The sequence below is a fragment of the Eptatretus burgeri genome, chromosome 7, assembly GCF_056783735.1.
Source record: "Eptatretus burgeri isolate ZD-2024b chromosome 7, Ebu_testis_v1, whole genome shotgun sequence".
In the NCBI taxonomy this organism is placed as follows: Eukaryota; Metazoa; Chordata; class Myxini; order Myxiniformes; family Myxinidae; genus Eptatretus; species Eptatretus burgeri.
In genome coordinates this window covers 68172996-68197979 of record NC_140967.1, presented here as the reverse complement: position 1 = coordinate 68197979, position 24984 = coordinate 68172996, and the positions used below count along the sequence as shown (strand labels likewise).

The window sequence follows — 24984 nt, the reverse complement described above, 5'->3', positions numbered from 1 at the left end:
ACCTAAAGGTGAGTGAACGTACCTCAGCTATCGACCTAAACGTGAGTGAACGTACCTCAGCTATCGACCTAAACGTGAGTGAACGTACCTCAACTATCAAGCTAAACGTGAGTGAACGTACCTCAACTATCGACCTAAACGTGAGTGAACGTACCTCAACTATCGACCTAAACGTGAGTGAACGTACCTCAACTATCGACTTAAACGTGAGTGAACGTACCTCAACTATCAAGCTAAACGTGAGTGAACGTACCTCAACTATCGACCTAAACGTGAGTGAACGTACCTCAACTATCGACCTAAACGTGAGTGAACGTACCTCAACTATCGACCTAAACGTGAGTGAACGTACCTCAACTATCGACCTAAACGTGAGTGAACGTACCTCAACTATCAAGCTAAACGTGAGTGAACGTACCTCAACTATCGACCTAAACGTGAGTGAACGTTCCTCAACTATCGACCTAAACGTGAGTGAACGTACCTCAGCTATCGACTTAAACGTGAGTGAACGTACCTCAACTATCGACCTAAACGTGAGTGAACGTACCTCAACTATCGACCTAAACGTGAGTGAACGTACCTCAACTATCGACCTAAACGTGAGTGAACGTACCTCAGCTATCGACTTAAACGTGAGTGAACGTACCTCAGCTATCGACTTAAACGTGAGTGAACGTACCTCAACTATCGACCTAAACGTGAGTGAACGTTCCTCAACTATCGACCTAAACGTGAGTGAACGTACCTCAGCTATCGACTTAAACGTGAGTGAACGTACCTCAACTATCGACCTAAACGTGAGTGAACGTACCTCAACTATCGACCTAAACGTGAGTGAACGTACCTCAACTATCGACCTAAACGTGAGTGAACGTACCTCAACTATCGACCTAAACGTGAGTGAACGTACCTCAGCTATCGACTTAAACGTGAGTGAACGTACCTCAGCTATCGACTTAAACGTGAGTGAACGTACCTCAACTATCGACCTAAACGTGAGTGAACGTTCCTCAACTATCGACCTAAACGTGAGTGAACGTACCTCAGCTATCGACTTAAACGTGAGTGAACGTACCTCAACTATCGACCTAAACGTGAGTGAACGTACCTCAACTATCGACCTAAACGTGAGTGAACGTACCTCAACTATCGACCTAAACGTGAGTGAACGTACCTCAACTATCGACCTAAACGTGAGTGAACGTACCTCAACTATCGACCTAAACGTGAGTGAACGTACCTCAGCTATCGACTTAAACGTGAGTGAACGTACCTCAACTATCGACCTAAACGTGAGTGAACGTACCTCAACTATCGACCTAAACGTGAGTGAACGTACCTCAACTATCGACCTAAACGTGAGTGAACGTTCCTCAACTATCGACCTAAACGTGAGTGAACGTACCTCAGCTATCGACTTAAACGTGAGTGAACGTACCTCAACTATCGACCTAAACGTGAGTGAACGTACCTCAACTATCGACCTAAACGTGAGTGAACGTACCTCAACTATCGACCTAAACGTGAGTGAACGTACCTCAGCTATCGACTTAAACGTGAGTGAACGTACCTCAGCTATCGACTTAAACGTGAGTGAACGTACCTCAACTATCGACCTCAACGTGAGTGAACGTACCTCAACTATCGACCTCAACGTGAGTGAACGTACCTCAACTATCGACCTAAACGTGAGTGAACGAACCTCTCAACTATCCGACCGACGTCATTATTTGTTTTAGAATTTCCTTCAAAACCACAAATGCATTAAATGTTATTTTTTACTTTTCTCTATTCGTTATTCTTGTAATCCTTCATGATGTGCAGTCATTGTGCTCGGGCTGTTTTAATACGAAGGTTTTTGTACACACACATTCACACACACATACATATACACACACACACACACACACACACACACACACACACACACACACACACACACACACACACACACACACACACACACACACACACACACACACACACACACACACACACACACACACACACACACACACACACTCACGTACACACACACACGTACACACACACACGTAAACACACACGTACACATACATATACACACATACATACACACGTACACACAGTGTCACACACACACACACATACACACACAGTGTCACACACACACATACACACAGTGTCATACACATACATACACACACAGTGTCACACACACACACACACACACATACAGTGTCACACACATACACACAGTGTCATACACACACATACACACACACAGTGTCACACACACACACACATACACATACACAGTGTCATACACACACATCTACACACAGTGTCATACACGCACACACACACACACACACACACACACACACACACACATACACACACGCACACATACACACACACACACACAGTGTCATACACACACATATACACACATACACAGTGTCATACACACACATATACACACATACACAGTGTCATACACACACACATACATACACAGTGTCATACACAAACACACTCGTGTTAAAAGACTGCACTCATTATCATAATTGAATCAAACGTCGGGGTGACGAGGAACAAACAGAAGAAAACAACTTCAGGATAGTTTGCGGTCTCAGCAGCCCGTGTGTTACAGGAACCCTGACAGACAACTCGAATGGCTCGGTCGAGAGCTACAAATGATGTTGACCAGTAACACCACGGTGACGTACAGTACAGTACAGTATTTCGATTTTCCCCTTTGATTGTTTTACATGGATCGAGGTTAATGCGATCCCACCCTCTTGTGGATAATTTAAGTAGTGCACCCGTCGACGAGGTTTATGATGATCCCCACCCGAACCCCCATCTCCCACCCCCAGAACGTCAGGCCGGCATGACTTGGTGTACGTTGAAGATCCCACGGTGATCTTCGTGAAGAGTAGACGAGCTATCACCGGCACCCTGGCCATATTCCACATTCTTGCCCCAACGATTTAATCGAACGTCAGGCCTGGTCAGCCAGTTCGTGAAAGACTTGGGCCAAAACCTTCCCCCAGCCCCACAAGCACGTGGGAATAATTGTGGCCATTGAAGAAGAAGAAGAAGAAAAGAAGAGGTGTTTTAACCAGGTTCTCTCACAGCCGTCTCGTGCTATTTACACCCTCCCTTCGAACCAGTATGGGTTCAATTCCCATGGCTGCTCTGCAGAGATTCCCACACTGAGCTGCGACAGAGCGGCAACCTGTCCGTGATGTAGTAGTACGCCGACAGCCTCCACCACCAATCTTCATCCCCTTCCGAAAGGGACGAGGCTTGATCCGAATATAATCCAAATCCACAATCCGTGGCTTTGTGCTCCGACTTTCCATTTGGCATTTCACTCCGTTTTACAGCACGTACGAGTTACGTACGACCCTTCTGCTGACATCTTCGAGCTCAGCTGTGCGTGCCTTGACTTGACTGTGCGTGCCTTGACAATCTGTTCTTGACTGGGACGAGTCATATTGCTTTGCTTGGTACTAACCTCTGTGTCCCCCCCTTACCCCAACCTCTACTCTGGAAGTTTACAGACCCTTACAGAAGGGCCAGGTGTCCAGTTGTATTCGTTTTCCGGCACTGAACATTGCAGCTCACTCCATCGGTGTGTTCAGTTACCAAGTTTCTTGCAGAACACTCGCCACGTGGCTTAAGCACTCAAGCGAGCACTCCGTTGGAGAGCGTTGATAAGGAACGGCGAGATTGGCAAGCGCTGTCTGAGCTGCTTTGGTAACTCATCACAACCCCCACTCACAAGGGCTTACCTGCTAGGCTGTTCCAATCTGAGCAGTAATTTGTGGTGGTGGTGCTTTGACGGTGAGCTGCAGGACACCAGCTTACATAATTCATATTAATTTTGTTACTGGAATTCACCGGTGTGTGTGTGTGTGTGTGTGTGTGTGTGTGTGTGTGTGTGTGTGTGTGTGTGTGTGTGTGTGTGTGTGTGTGTGTGTGTGTGTGTGCTTGTTTGCTGCGCTACTACTGTTCTGGGCTGATTACATCCAAACTTTCTCCAGAGGATCAATGTGACCCCAATTAATGTATCGGGCATCGGGGTGTTTTTATCTTTGCCGGTGATCCTGGGGGTGGGGGGAGGGAGGACGCAAATTCTATATTGTGTAAACTAGAAGCACCCGCTCCCAACAGGAGCCGTCAAGGGTCAGGTTATTATATTTATGCCTATTTTACTTCAAGGGGTCCCAGGATTACACACCCAAACAAGGACAAATGTGTCCAAGAGCAGCGGCCTAAAGGTTTTGTCGGCTTAAAAAAAAAAAAAAAAAAAACTTCCGATATTTCGTCACGTGCCTTGATTAAGCCAATAGCAAGACCCGTCAATGTATTTACGTATTTACGATATATCGTGTATTTACGAAATAAATAATGTATTTACGAAATTACAATACGATAAATGGAATAATCTTTAAATAGTAACGTGAATTTTTCGAAACTTTAAAGCAAATGTCCAAATATATTTAAAAGTTCATGGTAGACGCTCTCAAAAGGCACTGTCAATGCGAGGATGTGTACATGTGCTCAGTATTTAAGGAGATCCGGATCTTGTATATACAAGAGCTGAGTCCGAGAGGTTAAGGTTTTGTCTTCACAACAAGAAGAAGAAGAAGAAGAAGAAGAAGAACAACAACAACAACAACGCTGAGCTCTCTATGAGCAGCGTTCGCTACGTGAGACGCTGCTAAAAATGGTTGCGATCGGTTCAACCGTTTTTGCGGTACCTGGGAACAAACACAAACAGACAGACAGACGGTGAATTATAGTAAGATGTGTATTGTGTAGCCCCACCTCCAGGTGGGGGAGTGTATTAAAAGTCTTCACCATTTACAGTAATATTCCATTTTAGTCATAACTATCAGGCTACCTGCCCAACGGGCGCTCTTGTTCCAAGCAGGCAACACATTTTTCTGATGCGTACCTTTGTTTGGGTGGTGTATAGCCAACTGACAGCTACCCCAATCGCTCCCGGAAAGAAATAAAAAAACCCGGGTTACGTGCACGAAGCAAAAACATACCTGTTGTTTATAATTCAAAACACCTCATTGCACTGGAAAATGTGGGGACAGGAATACTGTACACTGTAAATGGTGGGGACTTGTAATACCCTCCCTCACGATGGGCGGTGCTACACGATATTCACATTTACATTGATAATTTGCCTTCTCCCCTCACCCCTCCCCCTCCTCTACCCCACCAAGACCACCGGTAAAGATAAAACACCCCTATAAACACTAAATGGGGTCAGTCATGTTGATCCTATGTAGCAAGTCTGGATGCAATCAGCCCAGAACTGTCGGAGGAGTAGCGCGACAAACACACACAAACACTGGTCCGTGAATTTTTGTAAGGATGAAGAAGAAGGTATGCCTTACTGGGTAAGTAAAATCGAGCTATAAAGTATAAATTCAGGTGCAAGAATCCTAAATTTTGTCTCTTCGAGCCTCTTCCCTTGACTGTTTCAACCGATCTACAGCGACGTCATTATCCGTGTTTGGTCCAAACCAAGTGATCTTCTGTGACGTCACAATCAGGGGTGACGTAGTTACTACTGGATGACTTTCCCTGTCCATTGTTCTCGTGCCTATATAAAGCTGAGATGAGGGACAGAGCAGTCACTGTATCGAGCTTTCTTGCTCAATGTAATCACTGTAGCGAGCTCTTGCTCGCAATGCAGTCTCATGGGGCTCGGGAAGCTGGTGTTTGTTTCGCTTCGCTGATGTTCACTTTGCTTTGCTTGCTTCTCCACCCCTTTCTTTATCCTGCTTTCTTCGGTGGGTCAGGTGATGCTTTGTCACAGAGCATAGTGCAGTATCCCTCCATCCCTTGTTCAGCTAACGAGTGTTGGTGGATATATTCCTCGTCTTTCCCGGTGATAGGAGAATGAGGTGAATGCCCCCATTTGTCCTTGGACATCCTGGGGGTGACCTCTTTCCTCCCCAGTGATGGGGAGGGGTGAGGTGAACCTCCCTGTTTTGCTTCTCGATTTTGGGGGCATCAAATGAGGTAGCCTTCTCCTCCAGTCATGGAGGGGAGTAAGGTTAGGTTCCCTGCTCTTCCCCAGTGATGGGGACAGGTGGGGTGATGGCCACACGCATCCCCCGTGATGAGGTTGCATGTCGTAACAGCCCGTTCTCCTCCCTGGGTGATGGGTTGGGGTTGGGTGATGATGACTGCCAACTTCCCCGGTGATTGCTCAAGTGGCATGATTTTCCCCTTCAACTCTGGTGATGGGGATTGTTGGGTGAGCCTCATCCTTTCCCGGTGATGGGGGAGTGTGTCTGCATTCATGTTTTGCTCACCTGTGTGTGATGTTTTTGTTTTCTGGTTCGTTTGTACTTTCTTTCCTCCATTGTTTGTCTCTCTGTGTTTGCATGCTTGTGTATATTGTTGCAGTTCTGGAAATCGCATGCCTCTAAGGCAATGGTACCCAACATAGTGATTCCCAGACAGTTATTTCATTAATATATGTGCAGTTAGACCTTTCCCTCATGTCTAATGGGTAAACTGGACGAAGTGCGTTGTGTGGGTCTCATAGTTAGGTCTGATTATATCTCTATCTTCCTTTCCGCCATCAGCAAGGCTGCCGCGCATGGTCCGTATGAATGTCCTCACGAAGACCAAAAGAAGCATCAACCACACGATGGAAAAATCCTCTACCACAAGAATCCTGTGTCTAGGCTAGGGGAATAGTAGAACCATACATTAAATCCCAACGCTGTACAGGACGCGCAGGCACGCTCTTTCAACCTAAATCTGCATCTAATAATTATTTCCAATCCTTTCCTTCAATCTATAACACAGATAGGGACCAGCACCGTGCTCAAGCAGCCACCTGTGAGGATCACCACTGATAACTAACTGCATGCATGAGAGCGGACTCGCGCGCAGCCCCGTGATAATTAAAAATCACACTGTACGGAAGGCGCATGACGCACATCGTTTGTTCGGGTCTGCGCGCTGGTTCACAACAGCGTCTTACCATCGATCTTCGCTCGCCACCGCGGCCACCAATATCTCCCGCCGCTGGCAGAGATCTTCTCACAATTCTGCCTCAATGCAGCCGCCACCAAGCAGAGGTATGCTGTACGGCCCGGATCGATCGGGCCGCATGACGTACGGACGAAGCAAGCGCATTGATCAGCACCAACCGCAGCACGCCGGGGGTACTCAAGCGGGCATGCGGGGCCGATGCGGCGCTCGGCCAGTCGCCGGAGCACGGCCCGGGAGTTCGGTGCAAGGCGATTCATGTCGCGGTGTTCGGAGCAAGACAATTCCACAGCTTGGCGATGTCTCGCTGGATGTAAAATAAGGCCGCTTCCGGCCGTGGCGGCTGGGTCGCGTGGTGGCCGGGGTCCAATGGGAGCCCCCGATTCGGGTGATGACGCATCGCTTCGGGTCATCGCCCCCACCCTGCACCGCTGAACTGATAAAGGACGGATCGCGAAGCCATCCGGAGTTGTCGTCCTCTTCCTCTTTGTCTGTCCTTGGATCAATCTCTGCATGTGCCTTTTGCCCGTTCACCGCTGGCTCCATCCACCCAACTTCTCCTCCTGCCTCTCGCCGCTGGACTACCCCCTCACCAAGCTCCACCTAAAGTCCTCCCTCACACCAGATGGCCTCACCCCTTTCTCACAGACCACACGTGCTGCGTCGGCACCATAACCAGGCAGGAGCCGACGTGCCAACTTTCAAGGAGGGATCGCTCAGCACAACGTCCCCCCAAAACGTACTGGTTAGCACTGTCGGTCAACCGTGCAAGTTATTACGAGACCGTTAGCCTCATCTCCTCTCCTTTCTTCTAATTAATTCCTCTTTATCGGGTTGTGTGCGTGTGCGCGCGCATAATGGCGCCAGTCCTAGCTTTAAGTTAAGATTGCAGAAGATGTATCGGTATAAGTCTGCTTTGTAAGTTGCTTGCCTTGTTGTCGCACCACACATTTCTTTATCTCCCTGCTTACATACAACAATAAACTACATTCACTGTGCCACATGCTTTTCCTCACCTGCCTGTTAATAAATGATTGTGTAGAAATGTTCCCAGCTTGTTTTGGTCTTTTCTTTCATTTATCCAGTATGGTCCGTATCCTAGCCTAGCCGGGTCTTCCTTCCCAATGATCCATTCTTTTAGCCGGTACGTCCTTGGCAGTGTCGCTCGGCTGCATCCGATCCGGAAAGGTAGTTGGTAGAGTGATCCAGTTCGGACAAGGCGTACCGAGGGCATGGTTCCCCGGTGGTTAAACCGCGTGGTTAATTAGGTAACCCGATTCCATAGGCGGGAGGACCCGAGGTCACGCGCTTGAGTTATTGGTGTCCACGGTCGGTTAAGCGACCCACCCGACCCACCGCGTCACGGCCTACAATTCCAGGGAGTCTTGTGGGAATCGACGTTGCTTTCCCCACCTTGTGGTCTTCTCACCCGACCCTGCCGGCCCACAACAATAGCTTCCACCCCCTTGTGATCTTCTCACCCCGACCCCCGCCGCAACAATATGTATGGGTATGTGTGCATGCTTGTGTGCAGTGTAAGGTGACAGGAAGGGAAGGCAGACGTCCAATGGAGCCTTCATTACAATTCATACCGTCTCATCAAAATGCTTCTGCATAGCATAACAGTGTAGCTGGAAGCAAAATAATGTCTGAAATCCATTTTCTACTGGTCATACTATAAATACCACCTGGAGACAAACTCCCATCCGGACATAAACACTGCCCGGATGTGTCCAGAATTAAGCCATCCGGAGACCAACACCCGTCCAGACACGTTCGGAGCTCAGCACCTGGAGATGAACACTGCTCGGACACAACCGAAGAAAAACTATCTGGACACGTCCGGAGACAAACACTGCCCAGACATATCTGGAGACAAACACCACCTGGACACATCTGAAGACAAACACTGCCCGGACACGTCTGGAGACAAACTGCCCAGACACGTCTGGAGACTAATATCGCCCGAACACGTCTGGAGACAAACTCCGTCCGGACATGTCCGAAAACATTCTGTCTGGACACGTCCGGAGACAATCTTCGTCTGGACACATCCAGAGACAAACACCATCCGGAAATAATCATCGTTCGGACACATCCGGAGAGAGATAGAGGAGGGTGCTGCTCTGTATTAGGCAGGAGTGGAGTGAGGATGTGACAGAAAGAGAAATTCCTATCTTCCCCCATCCAAAACCATCTTTTCGACCTGTTAATCCACCCCACCCCCCTCCTTTCCTTCCAAAAAGTCCCTGTAGTGTCCATCTTGTTTTTCTCGTGTATCCCACCCCATCCCTCCCCCTTCCACAGATCTCCTGACGCCTCTGTTCCCCACTTTGACTCCATCTCTCACCCCCCGTCTCCTGCACCCTTTGTTTTACGCTGTGTGTAAAGTGCTTATATGAACCTCAACAATGTGTGCAAAAAAATACATAAAAAAAGCTAATGAATCAAACACCCCTCTTATCCCCAGAATTCCTTGAGGAAAACATTGTGATGTCAATAGGTCTGGGGTCCATTGTATCACGACACATACATATAGAGGTATTCCTGGTTGGACTTGACATGTATAGGATGTTCGAAAAAGCCCTGGACAACTTTTTGTTAATATATTTAGTATCAGCAATGATACGACAACATCCTTTGGTTTATACGAAACAGAAAGTCATATAGTTTTGTGCACACCATCATTACACTTCAATGTGAGCTCCGTTTGTCACACGCAAGCATCAAGGCGGTACATGAGTTCTTGCCATGTTTGGCTCAGCATGTTTGCGTCCATCAGTGCGCAAACAGCTGTGATCTGAGAACGAAGATCCTGCAGATTTGCCATCTTGGTGTTGCAGGCACCATCTTTGACAAACCCCCACAGAAAAAAAATCAAGGGGGAGTTATGTCTGGTGATTATGGGGGCCAGGGGGTTGGTCCGTCTTGGCCAATCCAGCGACCTGGAAATTTTTCATTCAGGACGGCTCGCATGACTAAGGCCCAATGAGGAGGAGCACCATCCTGTTGAAAAAGAATATCGGGTTGCAGGTCTTCTATCTATGGGAAGGCAAATCCTTCCAACATGTTCATGTAAGTTGTTGAGGTCACTGTATCCTTCGCAAGGAAAAACGGACCCACCAAGCAGTAATGGAGAAGGCCACACCACGCCACCCATTGACCTACCGCGTATGTGTTCAATGACCACGTGGGGGTTTTCAGAACCCCAGATCCTCACATTGTGCCGGATGACCTTCCTGGATACATGAAAGCAAGCTTTGTCTGTGAACATGACCTTTTTCGGGTAATCTTCGTCATCCTCTATGTGACTGAGCATTTCCAAGGCAAACGGCTTGTGTTTGGATCCGTCATTTGGTTCGAGTTCCTGCAGAACATGCACCTTATAGGAATCGATCTTGTCTTTTCTTTAAAATCCTGTGTACGGTGGTAGTCCCATTTATCTGGATGCATGTCAAATTGATTTTCTGAGACTTTGTTGAAATGATTCACTCACTCATTCAACGGCTGCTGTACTTGTGCTTGGTCGACTGGTACTCTGTTTCTGACAACTTCCAATCTCGTCAAACCTCTTGTACCACTCTCTGATACTAGTCCGCAATCGCAAATTCCTTCCATACCGTGTACGGAAATTACGCTGAACATGCGTGTCGGATCTCGTCTTGATGAACCATTCGACACACTGAGTTTTCTCCTGTAGAGTCGCCATTTTCTTTCATATTAAACCACCAAACCTGAAAATAAAGAAAACTTACGAGTTTCTTTACCATATAAAACAAAAAGTATCGTTTTATTGTTTGAGCTACTAAATATATTGCTGCGAATTCGTGCCCGCCGGCGTGCGAACGACCGCGTGTAGCCAAAAGCGGCCGCCTCGCCCACTGGAGTGGACAATTCAGTCGTGACCCTCCGGGAACTACCGCCCGGAGCCAGTCACGGGTGGGGGTTTTTCCTCACCTCAACTCAGTCCGCATTCTACCCGCGCGAAATCGGGTCCGATCGCCGAATGGTCGATTTACCTAAGTACTCGCGCGAGTAGCGTACCGAGTTGTACCATGCCACAGGTCGACTCTGGACACGAACCGCTTAAGCGGCTCGTTCCGTGCTGCAGAGATAACCGAGCGGAGTTATCGCAGACCTCGGCGGTTCAGATTATTTACCGGGCGTTTTAAACCCACTATCAATCCCTTACGTGATGCAAGATGGAGATTCAATAAAAGGAAGGAGACGAAGCAAAGCGGGAAACAGTTCAACAAGCAATGCACATTTATTATGGAAACACTGAAGGGACGTATATTACAGTCAAGACAAAATGCAACAAATAACAGTCAAGCCAAAAGTAATACGACCGAATAAAAGGGCAATTATTTACAACACTTATACAGTTCTACTTGTCAGGACTCGGCGCCACATCACTCATTCCAAAAAGCAAAGGAAAGAAAGCCACCCTCACAGGCAAGGAGGCAGACAGGTCCGTGGACCAAATGTGCGTGGAACCTGGAGGAGCGGCCAGGTCCATGAGACCGAGAAGGTCTTACCCGCGTCCTCGTGACGCGATGGCGGGCAAGCCGCAATGTCCGTGCCGCTGCGCCCCGACTCCGTGCCCCTGGCGTGGTCGGCGAGCCCTCTCCGGCATGCTCCGCGTAAGCAGTTTGGTTGGCACCATGTTTAGGGTGGGGGAGGAATGGGCCCCCCCCGGCACTATCTCAGCGCGGATGGGGGAATTGCTGATGCTCAGGGAGAGGGGAATGGCTGGCTGGCTTGGATCCCGCGACGAGACGGCACCAACGACGAGACGAGCGACCCCCACACCGCAACCTCGATGCCGACTGTCGTATTCACTCGACGCGAACTTGAACTCTTCACTCGCCCCGACCAGCCGCCTGCAACTTTTTGAGTCGCCTTGTGCTCGCATCTTTATAGACCGGAGGAGGAGCCTATATGCAAATTTCCGGATCAAAACGCGATTGGAGGTGGGGCCACGCCACCCTCTGTTCAGCCATTGGTGTGGCAAAAAGGGGGCGTGAACCTCTTTTGATCCGAATTCCTCTCATAAAGAATCCACGTTCATCGTGTTTGGAGGCGGGGCCATACCGCCCGACGCTCACCCATTGGACGGAGAAAAAGGGGGCGTGAAGCCTTTTTGATCCGAATTTGTCCTTGAGAGGAACGCAATCGTACCCGTGGCTCGACGCGTTCGTCCTCAATTACTGAACGGGCCCTGGACAGCACCACGTTTGGTGTTGACTGGTGGTGTGGTCGATGGTTGTGGAAGGAGATAGGCGAAGGTGGTGGGGGGTTTGCTGTGGTGATTTGGTGGTTGACGGGCGTCGTTTGGGAATGGCGGTGAAGCGATGTTTGCGGGATGGAGTTGTGAAGGTAAAGGTAGTGGCTGTTTGCGTTGTTGGCGGCTTAATGGTCCAAAATAACAATAGAAAAAGAAAAAATGCCTAACTCAAAGCATCGCAGCCCAAATGAATCACACATATTCCCTCTATACAACGGGTTTGGGCAAACTACACATGAACTTACCGATATATCTCACCTGAGGACTCTTTATGGTGTAATGCGAATTTCCACAACCGTAGCAATATTACGAAAAGTTGTCTAGGTCTTTTTGGAACATCCTCTATCAGTGGAATTGTACTTTTTTGCAAAGTTACTCATGCAAGTTAATTTGTATTTTTGTCAATTTGTGCTTCCAATGGATTTTTAAAGAGATGAAGCCAATGCTATCAGTAGCCAAAAGCACATTGCCTGCCACGTGATGATTGCAAAGTACTGTAGTGTGTAGAGGTGGATAGACATAGTGTTACGGATTTGGAAGCCATCTGCACACAGACAGTCAGAGTCCCCGTAGTTTAGTTATTTCGATAAGTATGTGTTTATAGTTGGAATCCTTCCTTCTGTCTAATGGGAATTACATGTGTGTGCTACGAGTTATTTTTTTAGCTTGGTTTTTTCCTCATCAACAACTACTACTACTACTACATCCACTACAACAATGCTACCATCCTGCACTCGACCGGTCGCCATTGCCCACGTGTTTTCGGCTGAAGGCGTGGGCGGAGCCTCCAACACCTCAGATCGAGGCTCCATCCCAAGGGCATGGACCGTTTCCTCCAGCCAATGAGCGAACGGCGAGCATGACACGCACGCCCCAGCCAATCGGGAGATGACCACGAGTCATCCGACAACCCCCTCGTCCAATCAGGAGGCGAGTGGGAGGAGAAGAGACCCCTCCCACCTCAGAAGAGTAGAGTGGTTGTCTGGAGCAGTGTTGGGCAGACAAGGGTGCGTTCTGCAGGATCGTGGCGATTGCGGTCTGCGTGGTGAGTGCGGCTTGGTCTGGGTCGTGGGTTCGAGTCCCACCGTGGTGTTTTGCATTGGAGCGCTCGAGCTGGGATCCCTGTTCCCGTCCACGGACTCCAAGCTCCACAAGTGCGGGTCCGGTGAAACCGCACGAGGCGGGGAGGTACCCGGCTCGACCGAAAAGACCCACGACGGGTGTGTGTGTGTCGCCATCCTGTAAGTAGAATTGTTAAGTGCTTTTTCTTTGCTCATTGTACATTGCCTGCCTTTGATTCAGATAACTCTGCTCTGTGTGCTCTCCTACCCCATTATAAATAATTCCCCGTGTTAAATGTTCCACTTCGTTTTTGTCCTTTCTTTGATTGACCCAGCATGGTTCGGACTTGAGAATTAGTAAGGCCGTTTGGGCCGGTAAATTGTTCGTTTGGTCCGGCGCGGCTTTGGTAACTTCTGCTCGGTTACGCCGGATCCGCGTCTGTGATAGCGACCCGATTCGGACAAAGTCAGCTGAGGGTGTGGTTGCCCCGGTCGTTGGACGACGTGGGTATTTAGGTATATTGAAATTAGGCAATTAACCCTACCCCACGCCGTCAAAATATTGGCGACCACGGTCCTCTGAACCATGACCTTTCGGAGTTGTCCGAGAGTCACCACCTAAATTCCGGGTGTTCGGTGGGAGAAGAATCCACTGCTCCACCTTGTGGTCGTTTATCGCCGCCGAACCCCAGCCCACAACAATAGCACAGGGGGCATGGCATGGCATGGCTTGGCTTACTTTATTTATTTTGGGGTTTTAGATGGTGCAGAAGGCAGTACATTAAAATTCTATTTACTTTTGAGTGGGGAGGGGGGGGAGACTTGAGTGAGTCCCTTGCTTAAATAAATAAATAAGCTCAATTCAGCTGCTTCAGTACAACATTAAGCCTGGTGTTGGCTCAGTGGTTAGAGTGGTGGCTTGGGATCCTAGGGTCCTGAGTTCAAGCCCCATTGGCCGCTGAATTAATACACCAGGGGGTTGACTGAGCCTGTCATCCTTCCGAGGTCAGCGAAATGAGTACCGGTTCCAGTGTGTGTACTGGTAGAGGGGCACTGCATCAGCGACACAGTCGCACTTCAAGAAATGATAGCTACCCTGGCAGCTAAGCTGCCATACGACCATCACCACCAATACAACATTGTATACAACTGGTCTCATGTGGATGGGGTGGTGGACAATTGAGGCTCATTTAATTTTCCTTTAAAATAAACAAACAAGCAGTCATAGACTGGTACTTACGAAATAGTCAACTTGACCTCTGACCTTGTCTAATAAAAGCTGTCTCTCGAGAAGGTAGCGACGCAAACCAGAAGTTTCTACGATGATTCTGTACAAAACCATCAAAAATCGAATGTTTGACCTCACTGTGACCTTGACCTTTGACCGATTTTGACCAAAATCTAATCAGCACGAGCCATCACCCACCCTCCTGAATCACGTGATGTAATTTGACATTGGTAGCTTCTTCCGTTCTCGAGTTATCGTGCCTACAAACAAACACACACACACAAACAAACAAACAAACAGATGACGGAAGTCATCAATATACTTATGAAATATTGAGATTTCTTAAGTAATAACAATGGTTTTATTCTTCATTGGATACATCAGACAATGCTTTTATTTATTGATGGAAATGTATGGAGAAAATCAAAAATACAAGTCAGAATGTCCCTTTAACAGAAACTGCTGCATTTCAATGCAATCCCCTATGAAAGAAAATCAAGTTGGCAGTAAGGTTATTGTTCTTGGCCATGAGGGTGAAACATAGGTCACTTGCATCACGATTCAAAAAGTGCTTTTATTTTAATGAATCATTGCAAATGCAGGCTTACAGCCATGCATAGAGGTAACAGACAAGATATTGTAATGGTGTTCCTAAAGCAAGTAGGGGTATGGCTTGTCACCAGGACCAAGGAAACCAACTGTGAGAGATGTGGATTTTACTGCAGCGATACAAAATGAACCCTCTACCCACCACCTTGCTCTAAAAGACAGCAGAATATTAGACTGCTGTTCGGTCACTTAAAATATTTCGATAAATTTTGCAATCCACAATTCAAAGGTAATACTGCAAGGGTGTTGCTTGGATAAAGTCATCCCAAATCTTCAGATTCAAATGCCATAAAAAGTCCAAACTACCAGAAAGTATGGAACAAATTAATTTGGGGGACAAGAAATTGCACACACAAACAGAAAGGCTGCTCACAGAAATCAAGGTGAGCAAGCAAACAGTGCTTCACACCACCAAACCATCAGTGTTGTGCAGGACGAAACAGTTGCAGGCCTGGTTCAGTGGCAAAATATCACTAAATGGATAAGCTGCTATGCACAAAAACTTACCATGTGTGTATGAGTGTGCACACTATCCATATTTTAAATATAAATAACTGTACAAATAACAAAAACAGTCAAAGTACAAAAAAAGTTTGATGGTGACGTCTTCACCATGCCATTAGACGAGTGAGAATAACGGCATATCAAAATGGAGTGTCATTGTTGGAGCACTTTCGGCCAGTCTCCATCATAAAGCTCAGTTTCAACTGATTGCTGGGAATTCGTGGCTTTCCTGCTGTCTTGCATGAATATCTCATGCTGGGCAAGGAGAACTGTTTCCGGGTAACTCACAAACAGAAGCTTAGCCAACCATGATGCTTCAAAGATTGAGCCTGTTCTTCTTCTGAATAATAATAATAATAATAATAATAATAATAATAACAACAATAATTCAAACATTTAGGTTTGATGTGGTTACCCAAGGCTTCCCTTCAAACTCCTCGTTCCCAGTCGGACTGCAAGCTTAAAACCTGCATGACGAATCAGCAAGTCAGAACACCACTTCTCAAATGGAGCCATGGTTATACTGATGAAAAAGGGGACTTTTTGGAAGGACAAATGACCCCCAAACCACAATCACACCATAAATGTCAGACAGCCCAGTGGAAGTGACAGTCAGCAGAAAAGGGGGGAGGGGGATATGAAGTTCTGGACAATCCCAGAGGAATTAGATCCAACACAAGATCGCAGAATGCAATTTTAAAAGAAAAAAAATAATATATTTAACATGAATATTTTATCCCACAGCTTAAAAAAAAATTTTTCGATTTATAGATACACTATTTTACAGATATTTTATTTTTAAGCAAACCACATTGAGCACAATTATACATAATATATGGTACACTGCATAAAGCAAGATGCAGAAAACAGCAGATGTGCAAATGAAACAAAAAGACCCCTTTGGGGCCAAAACTGTGTTTCAATTATGCAAAGCATAGGCAACGATGTTAACTGATGAATTAAATAGCTACATGCTGAAGTTGTGGGTGAAATATGCTTAGTATTTGGTCTGACTGTGCTGGTCTGGTATACAGGACTCAAAAGGCTGTGCTGGTCTGGTATACAGGGCCCATGAAGCAAGGCAAAGAATACGATGGTTCATCCAGATGAGAATAAGCATCACGTCCCTCCGGACCTGCAGCAGAAGTAATCACAGAGTTATCTTTGGTTTCCAAATGTAGATGTTCTCAGTATTCAATCAACTTCGGTGACCGTCGACATTCACATTGGATTATCCTCAAGTTTTATGTGCACGAGTCAATATCCGCTCCCGGAGGGAGCGAGAGGATTTGTTTTCAGAATTGGTTTCCCACCCGCAATACCCCCTCCCGCCGGTAGGGGTCAGTGGTTAAACCACTTGCACTATTCCACGTGTGCAGGTGAAATCATGAGTCGTCAATCGTCAATCCGCACTTATGGTTGGTTCAGCTTTCAATCACCCATAAATTCCATGTAATCCACCACTAACAACTTTTTCCTTACCTCCCCCAAGTGTAAAATATTAAAGTGTGTGGAAAACAATTTATTTACATGTTACTGTCCACCGTTTCACTTGTAAAGACTTCTTATCATAATTACGATGATCATAAAGCTTGGAGTTTTGGAACAATTTCTGTCAGCATAGACTATCACAATGAAGCAAAAAATGCAGAAAACAATTTTTTAAAAACATTTTTTTTTAAGCAGTGGTCCTTCAAGGCATGTGTCACAAAAAAGTCATCTTTGAGTCTCGCTTTGTCATAATTTCTTTACGCTACATGCTTCATTAAAAACTAGAAGGGCACTCGGAAGAGCGGATACCTCTGCCAGGCTGATTACTTTACATTTTGTAGCTCACCGATAGGCTGGATCTGGATTCAGACCTGAACTAAAATATAATTGGCTTGTTATTATCACCGAAGTAACTCATCCACCAAGTTTTGTCCGAATCTGTCCACAGCGAGATATCCTGCTATATATCGTTTAGCGCTATCACTCAATGGTGATTATAGGCACCATTCGATGCACTGCAATCAACTGATATCAACGCCACCATCTGCTGTTTGGAACGCTTGGAGTTCCATCTGCTTGGAGCGGCTGTACCAGGCTAATCCATCAGCTGTTGAGTTGGATGTCAGGGGTGTTACTATCCACATTGCTGACCCTCCAATCAGCTGTGATCCACCTTGTTTGTGGAAACAGAGGCTGTGGTGAACCTGTTGAAATGGGGTAAAGCTCCTGGGATCTGTGGCATCCATGCTGAACTTCTCAAGGCTGGTAGAAATGCTCTACTCATGATATTGCATGCAGTTCTGTGCTCTGCCTGGAATACAGGTATAATCCCAACTGACTGGAAGAGGGGCCTTGTTGTCCTCTGGAAAGGGAAGGGTGATCACCAGGAAGGGTGACACTGCTCTTTGTGCCAGGCAAGGGTTTTGCTTGCTTGGTACTGAGACAATATATAAGACCTGACCTGACCTGACTGCTGGGATTATGGGTTTTCTGGGTCAAAACTAAGATTCAGGCTTTCGATGACATCTTGGATGCTGCTGTCCTGTCTGTACCTGTTTATGGCAAGGATGTTGAGGTCATGGAGAGATTCACTTACCTTGGCAGTGATATTCATGTCTCTGCTGGCTGTGAGCCAGAGGTCAATAGACATCTGGGTTGGACCTGGGGAGTCATGGATTCATTGGATCATGGGGTGTGGTGCTGCCAGTACCTGAGCAGGAGGACAAAAGTCTGAGTCTTCAGGTCCTTGGTGCTTCCAGTCTTGCTCTGCAGATGTGAGACTTGGACTCTGGACAAAACAGTGATTTGCGATGGAGACTTAATTCCTTTGATACCAGTTCTCTTCGGAGAATCCTTGGCTATCACTGATCAGACTTTGTGTCCAACAAGCGGTTGCAGAGAGAGACTCAAATGAGATTTGTTACCTACATAGTCCGTGAGCATCAGTTGCGGTTGTATGGACATGTGGCTCGTTTTCCTGATACTGAAACTACTAATTTATTAATTTTTTTAACAGGATAAGATGAGATTCTCATCCAATAACAATACATCTCATGAGAGATCAAGAGGACATTTTTGTGTGGTGAAACACATTTATGAGAACTCATTGAAGGAACAGAAATGAAAGGTAAAGGTAAATGAATAACTGCATGATAATAAAATCGTTTATATATTGCATGCAGGACAAAGGGAAGGTGATATAACCTGGACAAAAAAAAAAAATTATTAATTTTTTTAACAGGATAAGATGAGATTCTCATTCAATAACAATACATCTCATGAGAAATCAAGAGGACATTTTTGTGTGGGGAGGAGGTGGCATACCACCACCCCGAGCAAAATTGGTATCCAATCATTAGATCCGAGTCGAGGCCCATGGAATGCAATTTACGTTGCAGCAAAACCACAACTTGGAGGTTCACAAAGAACAAGCTTAATTACAATTAAAACACAAACCACGTGACTCGCACAATGACGGCTGCTGGCATATGTAGTCCATAATTACTTGTGTATTGCATTTTGTAGTAAACGTAGTGCTCAACTATTAGGCTTGATCTTGTACAACTCAATTACTAACTTAAGAAATCAATAAACGATGCTTTGTGTTATCCTCGAATAAAGGTGAAACGTGTATTGTTGGCTTTACCCAAGGAAAGAAGAGCATTCCGTGCAGCATCACAGACACCCTGGCTGTGTGACTGACACATATGCAACAGCGGCTTCATGCTTTCTTTCACCTGAGAAATTATAAATGAGAGAGGGCGAGAGGTTGGGGAGTGGAGTGGGGCAGGAGAGAGAGGAAGGAGGACATAAAAAAAGAGAAGCACATCGGCAACCAGAGATATTTAAAGAAGCCACCATACAAGCAATCCTCAAAGATATTAGGAGCTCGTGAAATGGTCAATCACATGACAAACTTGAATGGAACTTAGTGGAGCACAGACCTTCACCAGGCTGAACAGTTTACGTTTTCTATCACACTGATAGGCCTGATCTGGATCCGGACCTGAACCAAAATCTAATAGGCTTGATATTGTCACCTACCCGACATGTCCACTAAGTTCCTCCGAATCTTTCCACAACTTTTGTTGACATATCGTGCTATATATCGTTTTTGGCCTCATCTCTCAATGGTGAAGAATCACTTAGAAAGTTCTAAAATCTGGATCTTTATCAAAATTGAAACAATTCTTCCTCGTCACATGCCCAACCTGTGCATAAAATTTCGTCCAAATCCATCCACAACTTTTTGAGACATCCTGTTCACAGACAAAGACATGAACAGACAGACAGCCAGGGGTGAAAACATAACCAAGGTAAAGATGCACAATCACTGCAGTTTAAAGCTTCTTCAACAGCATTGGTTGTTTCTGCGTATCAAACATACCCTATTGGTTGCACCAGTGTTGCAGAGCTGCTGGCAGGATGGCCTTGATGTACGCACACTCGCCTCAATGCTGTGTTGCCTGGATTTGATTCCTGACTCCGCTATAAACTGTTAGTCTGGTGTTCCACAGGCAGGGTGATTCATCAGTGTGTGTGCCATCCCTCGGATTGGTGTCCCATCTGCCAGCATTGATTCCATTGGGACCATACTCTGCAGAGCGTTGGTGCTGCTTAAGCAGTCTCCTTGGCTATTGGGCACAATCCTGGACGGGTCAACACTCCGACACAGGATACCAACATGCTGGCACTCAGTTTGCCGATCTCAGAAGGATGGCAGGCAGAGTCAACCCCACCTGGTATTAATTCAACAGTCAGGTGGGATTTGAATTCAGGATCCCAAGCCCACCACCCTAACCATTAAGCCAACACCAGGCATAGCATTGATTGGTGGATGTCAAAGATCCCAGGGTGTCCTTCATGAAGAGTAGGCGAGCTATCTCCAGCACCTTGAACAAATTACTGCCCATGACTTCCTGTGTTGGAGTGGTGACCCATCAAGGATTGTAACCTGAGCCATAGAAACTGCTTCAGCTCCACCAACGCTCTGTATAGAGCATGATTTATGATCTGATTAGTGCTGAAGATTTTTTTTTTAATATACAATGTCAAGGCTCATACAAGAGCCAAAACAGAACGTATAACAAGGGGAGCATGAGACAAGATGGACGGGAGAGAGAAACACAAAAACAGTGGGAAATAGATACACGAGGAGATCTATGGAAGGGAGAAGGATGGGGCAGGGTACATGGGGTAAACAAGATGGACACTACAGGGACTTTCAAGAAGGAAAGCAGGTTATTTGAAGGAGGTGGGTTTGGGGTGGGTTAATGGGGGTAAAAAAAAAATGGTTTTGGATAGGGGAAGATAAGAGATGGTATTGAACAGCCATTTTGAAGACCTGGAGAGAAGAGTGGGATTGAAGAATGTATGGGAGTTTGCTTCAGAGGCGGGGAAAAAAAAGGAATGAAAGAATGAAGGTGAGCAGCGATTAATTGAAAATCCTTTCAGAAAGGCCCAGGTCGTGTGGCAGTACACAGTACCCAAGTATGTCTGGCTCCTTCTGTTCTGTCCGTTTTGTTTCTTTCAGAATTAAAAACAAAAAAAGCAGCAGTGATTCTTGAAAGAATGAAGATATGCTTAAAAGTGCACATAACTACACACAAGAAAAACAAAATACCTGCAAAGAAGCAAGTGCAAGACAGCCAGCCTGCTGTACCTCGTCCCCATCATCCTCCAGCAGAGACAAACTCCACAGCACAGCCTGCGCAATGCACAAATATGCTCAACTGCATTTACAAAATCACTTTGGTAACAATGCATGTGATTGCTGTTTATGAGCCATTTCAATTTAGTTAAGAGGAAAACAAATGGTGTGAAGTTGCACACGCAAGACATTGCATTTTGTTGTACTTTTTTTCCGAAGGGGCCGAAATAATTTCTGAGGGAAGCTAATGATAAACCAACATGCAATCAGAATACGTTTAATACCAATAGCCATTTTGAAGCAGCCAGGCAAGACTTCGATTTTGCGTCAATGTTGCCGAGTCATGCAACTGCCTCGTGTTTGCAGCAGAGAGGTTTTGTTTGAGCCTCGACTGCCAATGTGATGTGTTAATTTTTCACTGGTCCCAGATTGATTTTGTGCTTTCGAGAACGTGATACCTCGGAAAGGTACGACTGCATATGTTCTCTTCTTATCTTGTGTTAAAACGAAAAATGATTTCTCCATGAGGGACTGAACTTTTGTTATGGTGGTACTCAAACCACTCATGTCCAACAAACGACAGTATTGGCAAAATCCATCACAAATGGTTCATTCGAGCAACATCGTGGTGCTTTCCTTTTTGGAAAATAGACCCCTTGATGCTCATCTTTATGAGGGGCCAAATTTTTGAACAGTGATGAGAATCAAACCTACAGCAGTAAGGGGAATGCAACAAGGCTTTACCCATTCCAGCACCAAGCGACTCCAACCTTTCCTGAAACTGTCTCACAGCTTGTCTTTGTACACATGCTCTCTTGGATGACATAAATAGTTAAAAAAAATAATAAATTATACGAGTATGCGCGCACACACGCGCACGCACACGCTACAGAAGAGCATGGGAGGAGTTAATTTATTTTATAATCCTAGGTACCTCTGGTAATTGATGAGGTGAGAGCTAATTGGTTATTTCCTCCAATTACAGGTGAGAGACATGATTGGGTCTTGTAATATATATATATACTAGCGATACCCGTGCACATACACGGGATAGCAGTACAACATAGCTGGTAGCAGACGCCAGACCGTACACGGGGAATGACAAAAATACGCATTGTGCAAGATGCAAGTGGTAATATGGAATGCCAAGACTTCCCAAACATTGTCGGCATGTTCGCTAAGTTCCACAGCAATTTCATAGGGATCGTGTGACGGCGAGCCGAGTTTTTAGTGTGCAAGCTTGGTATTATAATATATATATATATATATATATATATATATATATATATATATATATATATATATATATATATTTCCAGCAATCTGTGTGTGTGTGTCTGTCTGTGTGTCTGTGTGTCTGTGACCCTTGTTTCTCAACAACCACTGGTCCGATCTAATTGAAGCTTGCCACTTATATTGTTGGGGCCCTGTGGATGTGCCTTTTCAAGGTTTGATATTAATCGGACAAGTGGTTCCCAAGTTATGGCCATTTATTTACCAAACCAATGACAGGACACGGTGCTATGACATCACAAATGACGTCACAATTCTTTTTTTTTTCCACGTACGGCAACGCACGTACGGGCACACACTATTATATATAATTGGCACAAGATTGGGGGTAGTTGGGATTATCTCTATAATTCCAGCAATCTCTGTGTGTCTGTCTGTCTGTCTGTGTGTCTGTGACCGCCGTTTCTCGACAACCCCTGGTCCGATTTAATTTAAACTTTCCAGAAATATTGCTGGGGACCTGAGGATGTGCCTTTTCAAGGTTTGATATTAATCGGACAAGTGGTTCCCAAGTTACTGCAATTTATTTATCAACCAATGACAGGACACGGTGCTATGACATCACTATTGACGTCACAATAATTTATTTATTTTTTGCACGTACGGGCACGCACGTACGGGCACACAAGAGCGAAGGAACGGCCTGTGTGGTTGTTGTTTCTGGCACGCAGTTTGAAAGTTTTATTTTTTGCACGTACGGGCACGCACGTACGGGCACGCGAGAGCGAAGGAACGGCCTGTGAGGTTGTTGTTTCTGGCACGCGGTTTAAAAGTATTATAATTATTTTTTTTTTGCACGTACGGCCACGTACGTAGGGCCATGCACGTACGGCGACGCGAGAGCAAAGGAATGGCCTTTGTGTTTGTTTCTGGCACTTGGTTTGAAAGTTTTTGTTTTTTTTGCACGTACGGCCACGCACATATGGGCATGCGAGAGCGAAGGAACGGCCTGTGTGTTTGTTGTTTCTGGCATGCGGTTTGAAAGTATTATTTATTTATTTTTTGCACGTACGGGCATGCGAGAGCGAAGGAACGGCCTATGTGGTTGTTGTTTCTGGCACGCAGTTTGAATGTTTTATTTTTTGCACGTACGGGCACGCGAGAGCAAAGGAACGGCCTGTGATGTTGTTGTTTCTGGCACGCGGTTTAAAAGTATTATAATTTTTTTTTTTTGCACGTACGGCCACGTACGTAGGGCCATGCACGTACGGCGACGGGAGAGCAAAGAAATGGCCTTTGTGGTTGTTTCTGGCACTTGGTTTGAAAGTTTTTGTTTTTTTTGCACGTACGGCCACGCATGTACAGACACGCACGTACGGGCATGCAAGAGTGAAGGAACGGCCTGTGTGGTTGTTGTTTCTGGCATGCGGTTTGAAAGTTTTTTTTGCACGTATGGCCACGCACGTACGGCCACGCACTAGTACATTTTAAAAGAAGAAAGGCCCTTTCAACAAAAAGTAAACACCACTCCACTGATTTGAGCAATAAGCAAGAGCAAACGCAGTGTCAAGCGATATTTCACCCGCTTCACAACAGACTTCCTCAGACCAGTAGATAGTGGGGGAACTTAGCATAACAACTGTGCATTTTGTGAGGAAAGCACCAAATTTGGCACACTCGTGGCCTAACATATTGCTGCGAATTCGCGCCCGCCGGCGTGCGATCGGCCGCTCGACTCGAATGGCGGCCGTCTCGCCCACCGGAACGGACAATTCTGTCGTGACCCTCTCGGAACAACGCCGGGAGCTCGTCACGGGTGGGGGTTTAACCCTACCACGACCGTGCCAATTGTCCACCCGCGCAGGATAGGGTTGCTCGCCAAATTGGATCTACCTAAGTACCTGCGCGGATGGTCGACCGGGCGATCGTACCTCGCCGCAGGCCGACTCCAGACACGAACTGCCTGAGCGGTCCGTTCCGTGGTATCGGGATAACAGAGTGGTGTTATCGTTGGCCTCGACGGTTCCGATTAATTATCGGGCGTTTTAAGACCACTACGAACCCTTTTACGTGAAGCAGGATGGAGGGTCAATAAAGAAAAGACGAAGCGAAACGGGAAAACAGTTCACACAATGCACATTTATTATGCGACACACGGAAAGCACACAAATACAGCCAAACAGTCAGAATGCACCTATATCAGGAAAACAAAAGAAACAACGACGCAGAGTTACAACCGAATATGCGTACACACGGCAACATTTACACAGTTCTACTTTACAAGACACGGCGCCACACACATTTACTCAAAAGCAAAGGAAAGAAGCCACCCTCATAGACAAGGGGGCAGACGGGCCTGGAGGCCAATATGTGCGCGGGACCTGAAGGAGCGGCCAGG

At 46.3% G+C, this 24984-nt stretch overlaps 1 protein-coding gene across 10 annotated transcripts in view; it reads right to left on the bottom strand.

Moving 5' to 3' along the window:
* Positions 1 to 14937: 14937 nt before the first annotated feature.
* Positions 14938 to 24984, bottom strand: part of RIPOR1 (RHO family interacting cell polarization regulator 1) — a 195355-nt gene continuing 185308 nt past the window's right edge. For all 10 annotated transcript variants that reach the window (XM_085888902.1, XM_085888901.1, XM_085888906.1 and 7 more), the window contains 3 exons: positions 21327 to 21410; positions 19350 to 19440; positions 14938 to 16847 (listed from right to left, as the gene is read on the bottom strand). In XM_085888902.1, coding sequence (XP_085745028.1) covers positions 16750 to 16847; positions 19350 to 19440; positions 21327 to 21410 — 273 coding nt within the window. In that variant the 3' untranslated portion in view covers positions 14938 to 16749. The remainder of the gene's footprint in view (positions 16848 to 19349; positions 19441 to 21326; positions 21411 to 24984) is intronic.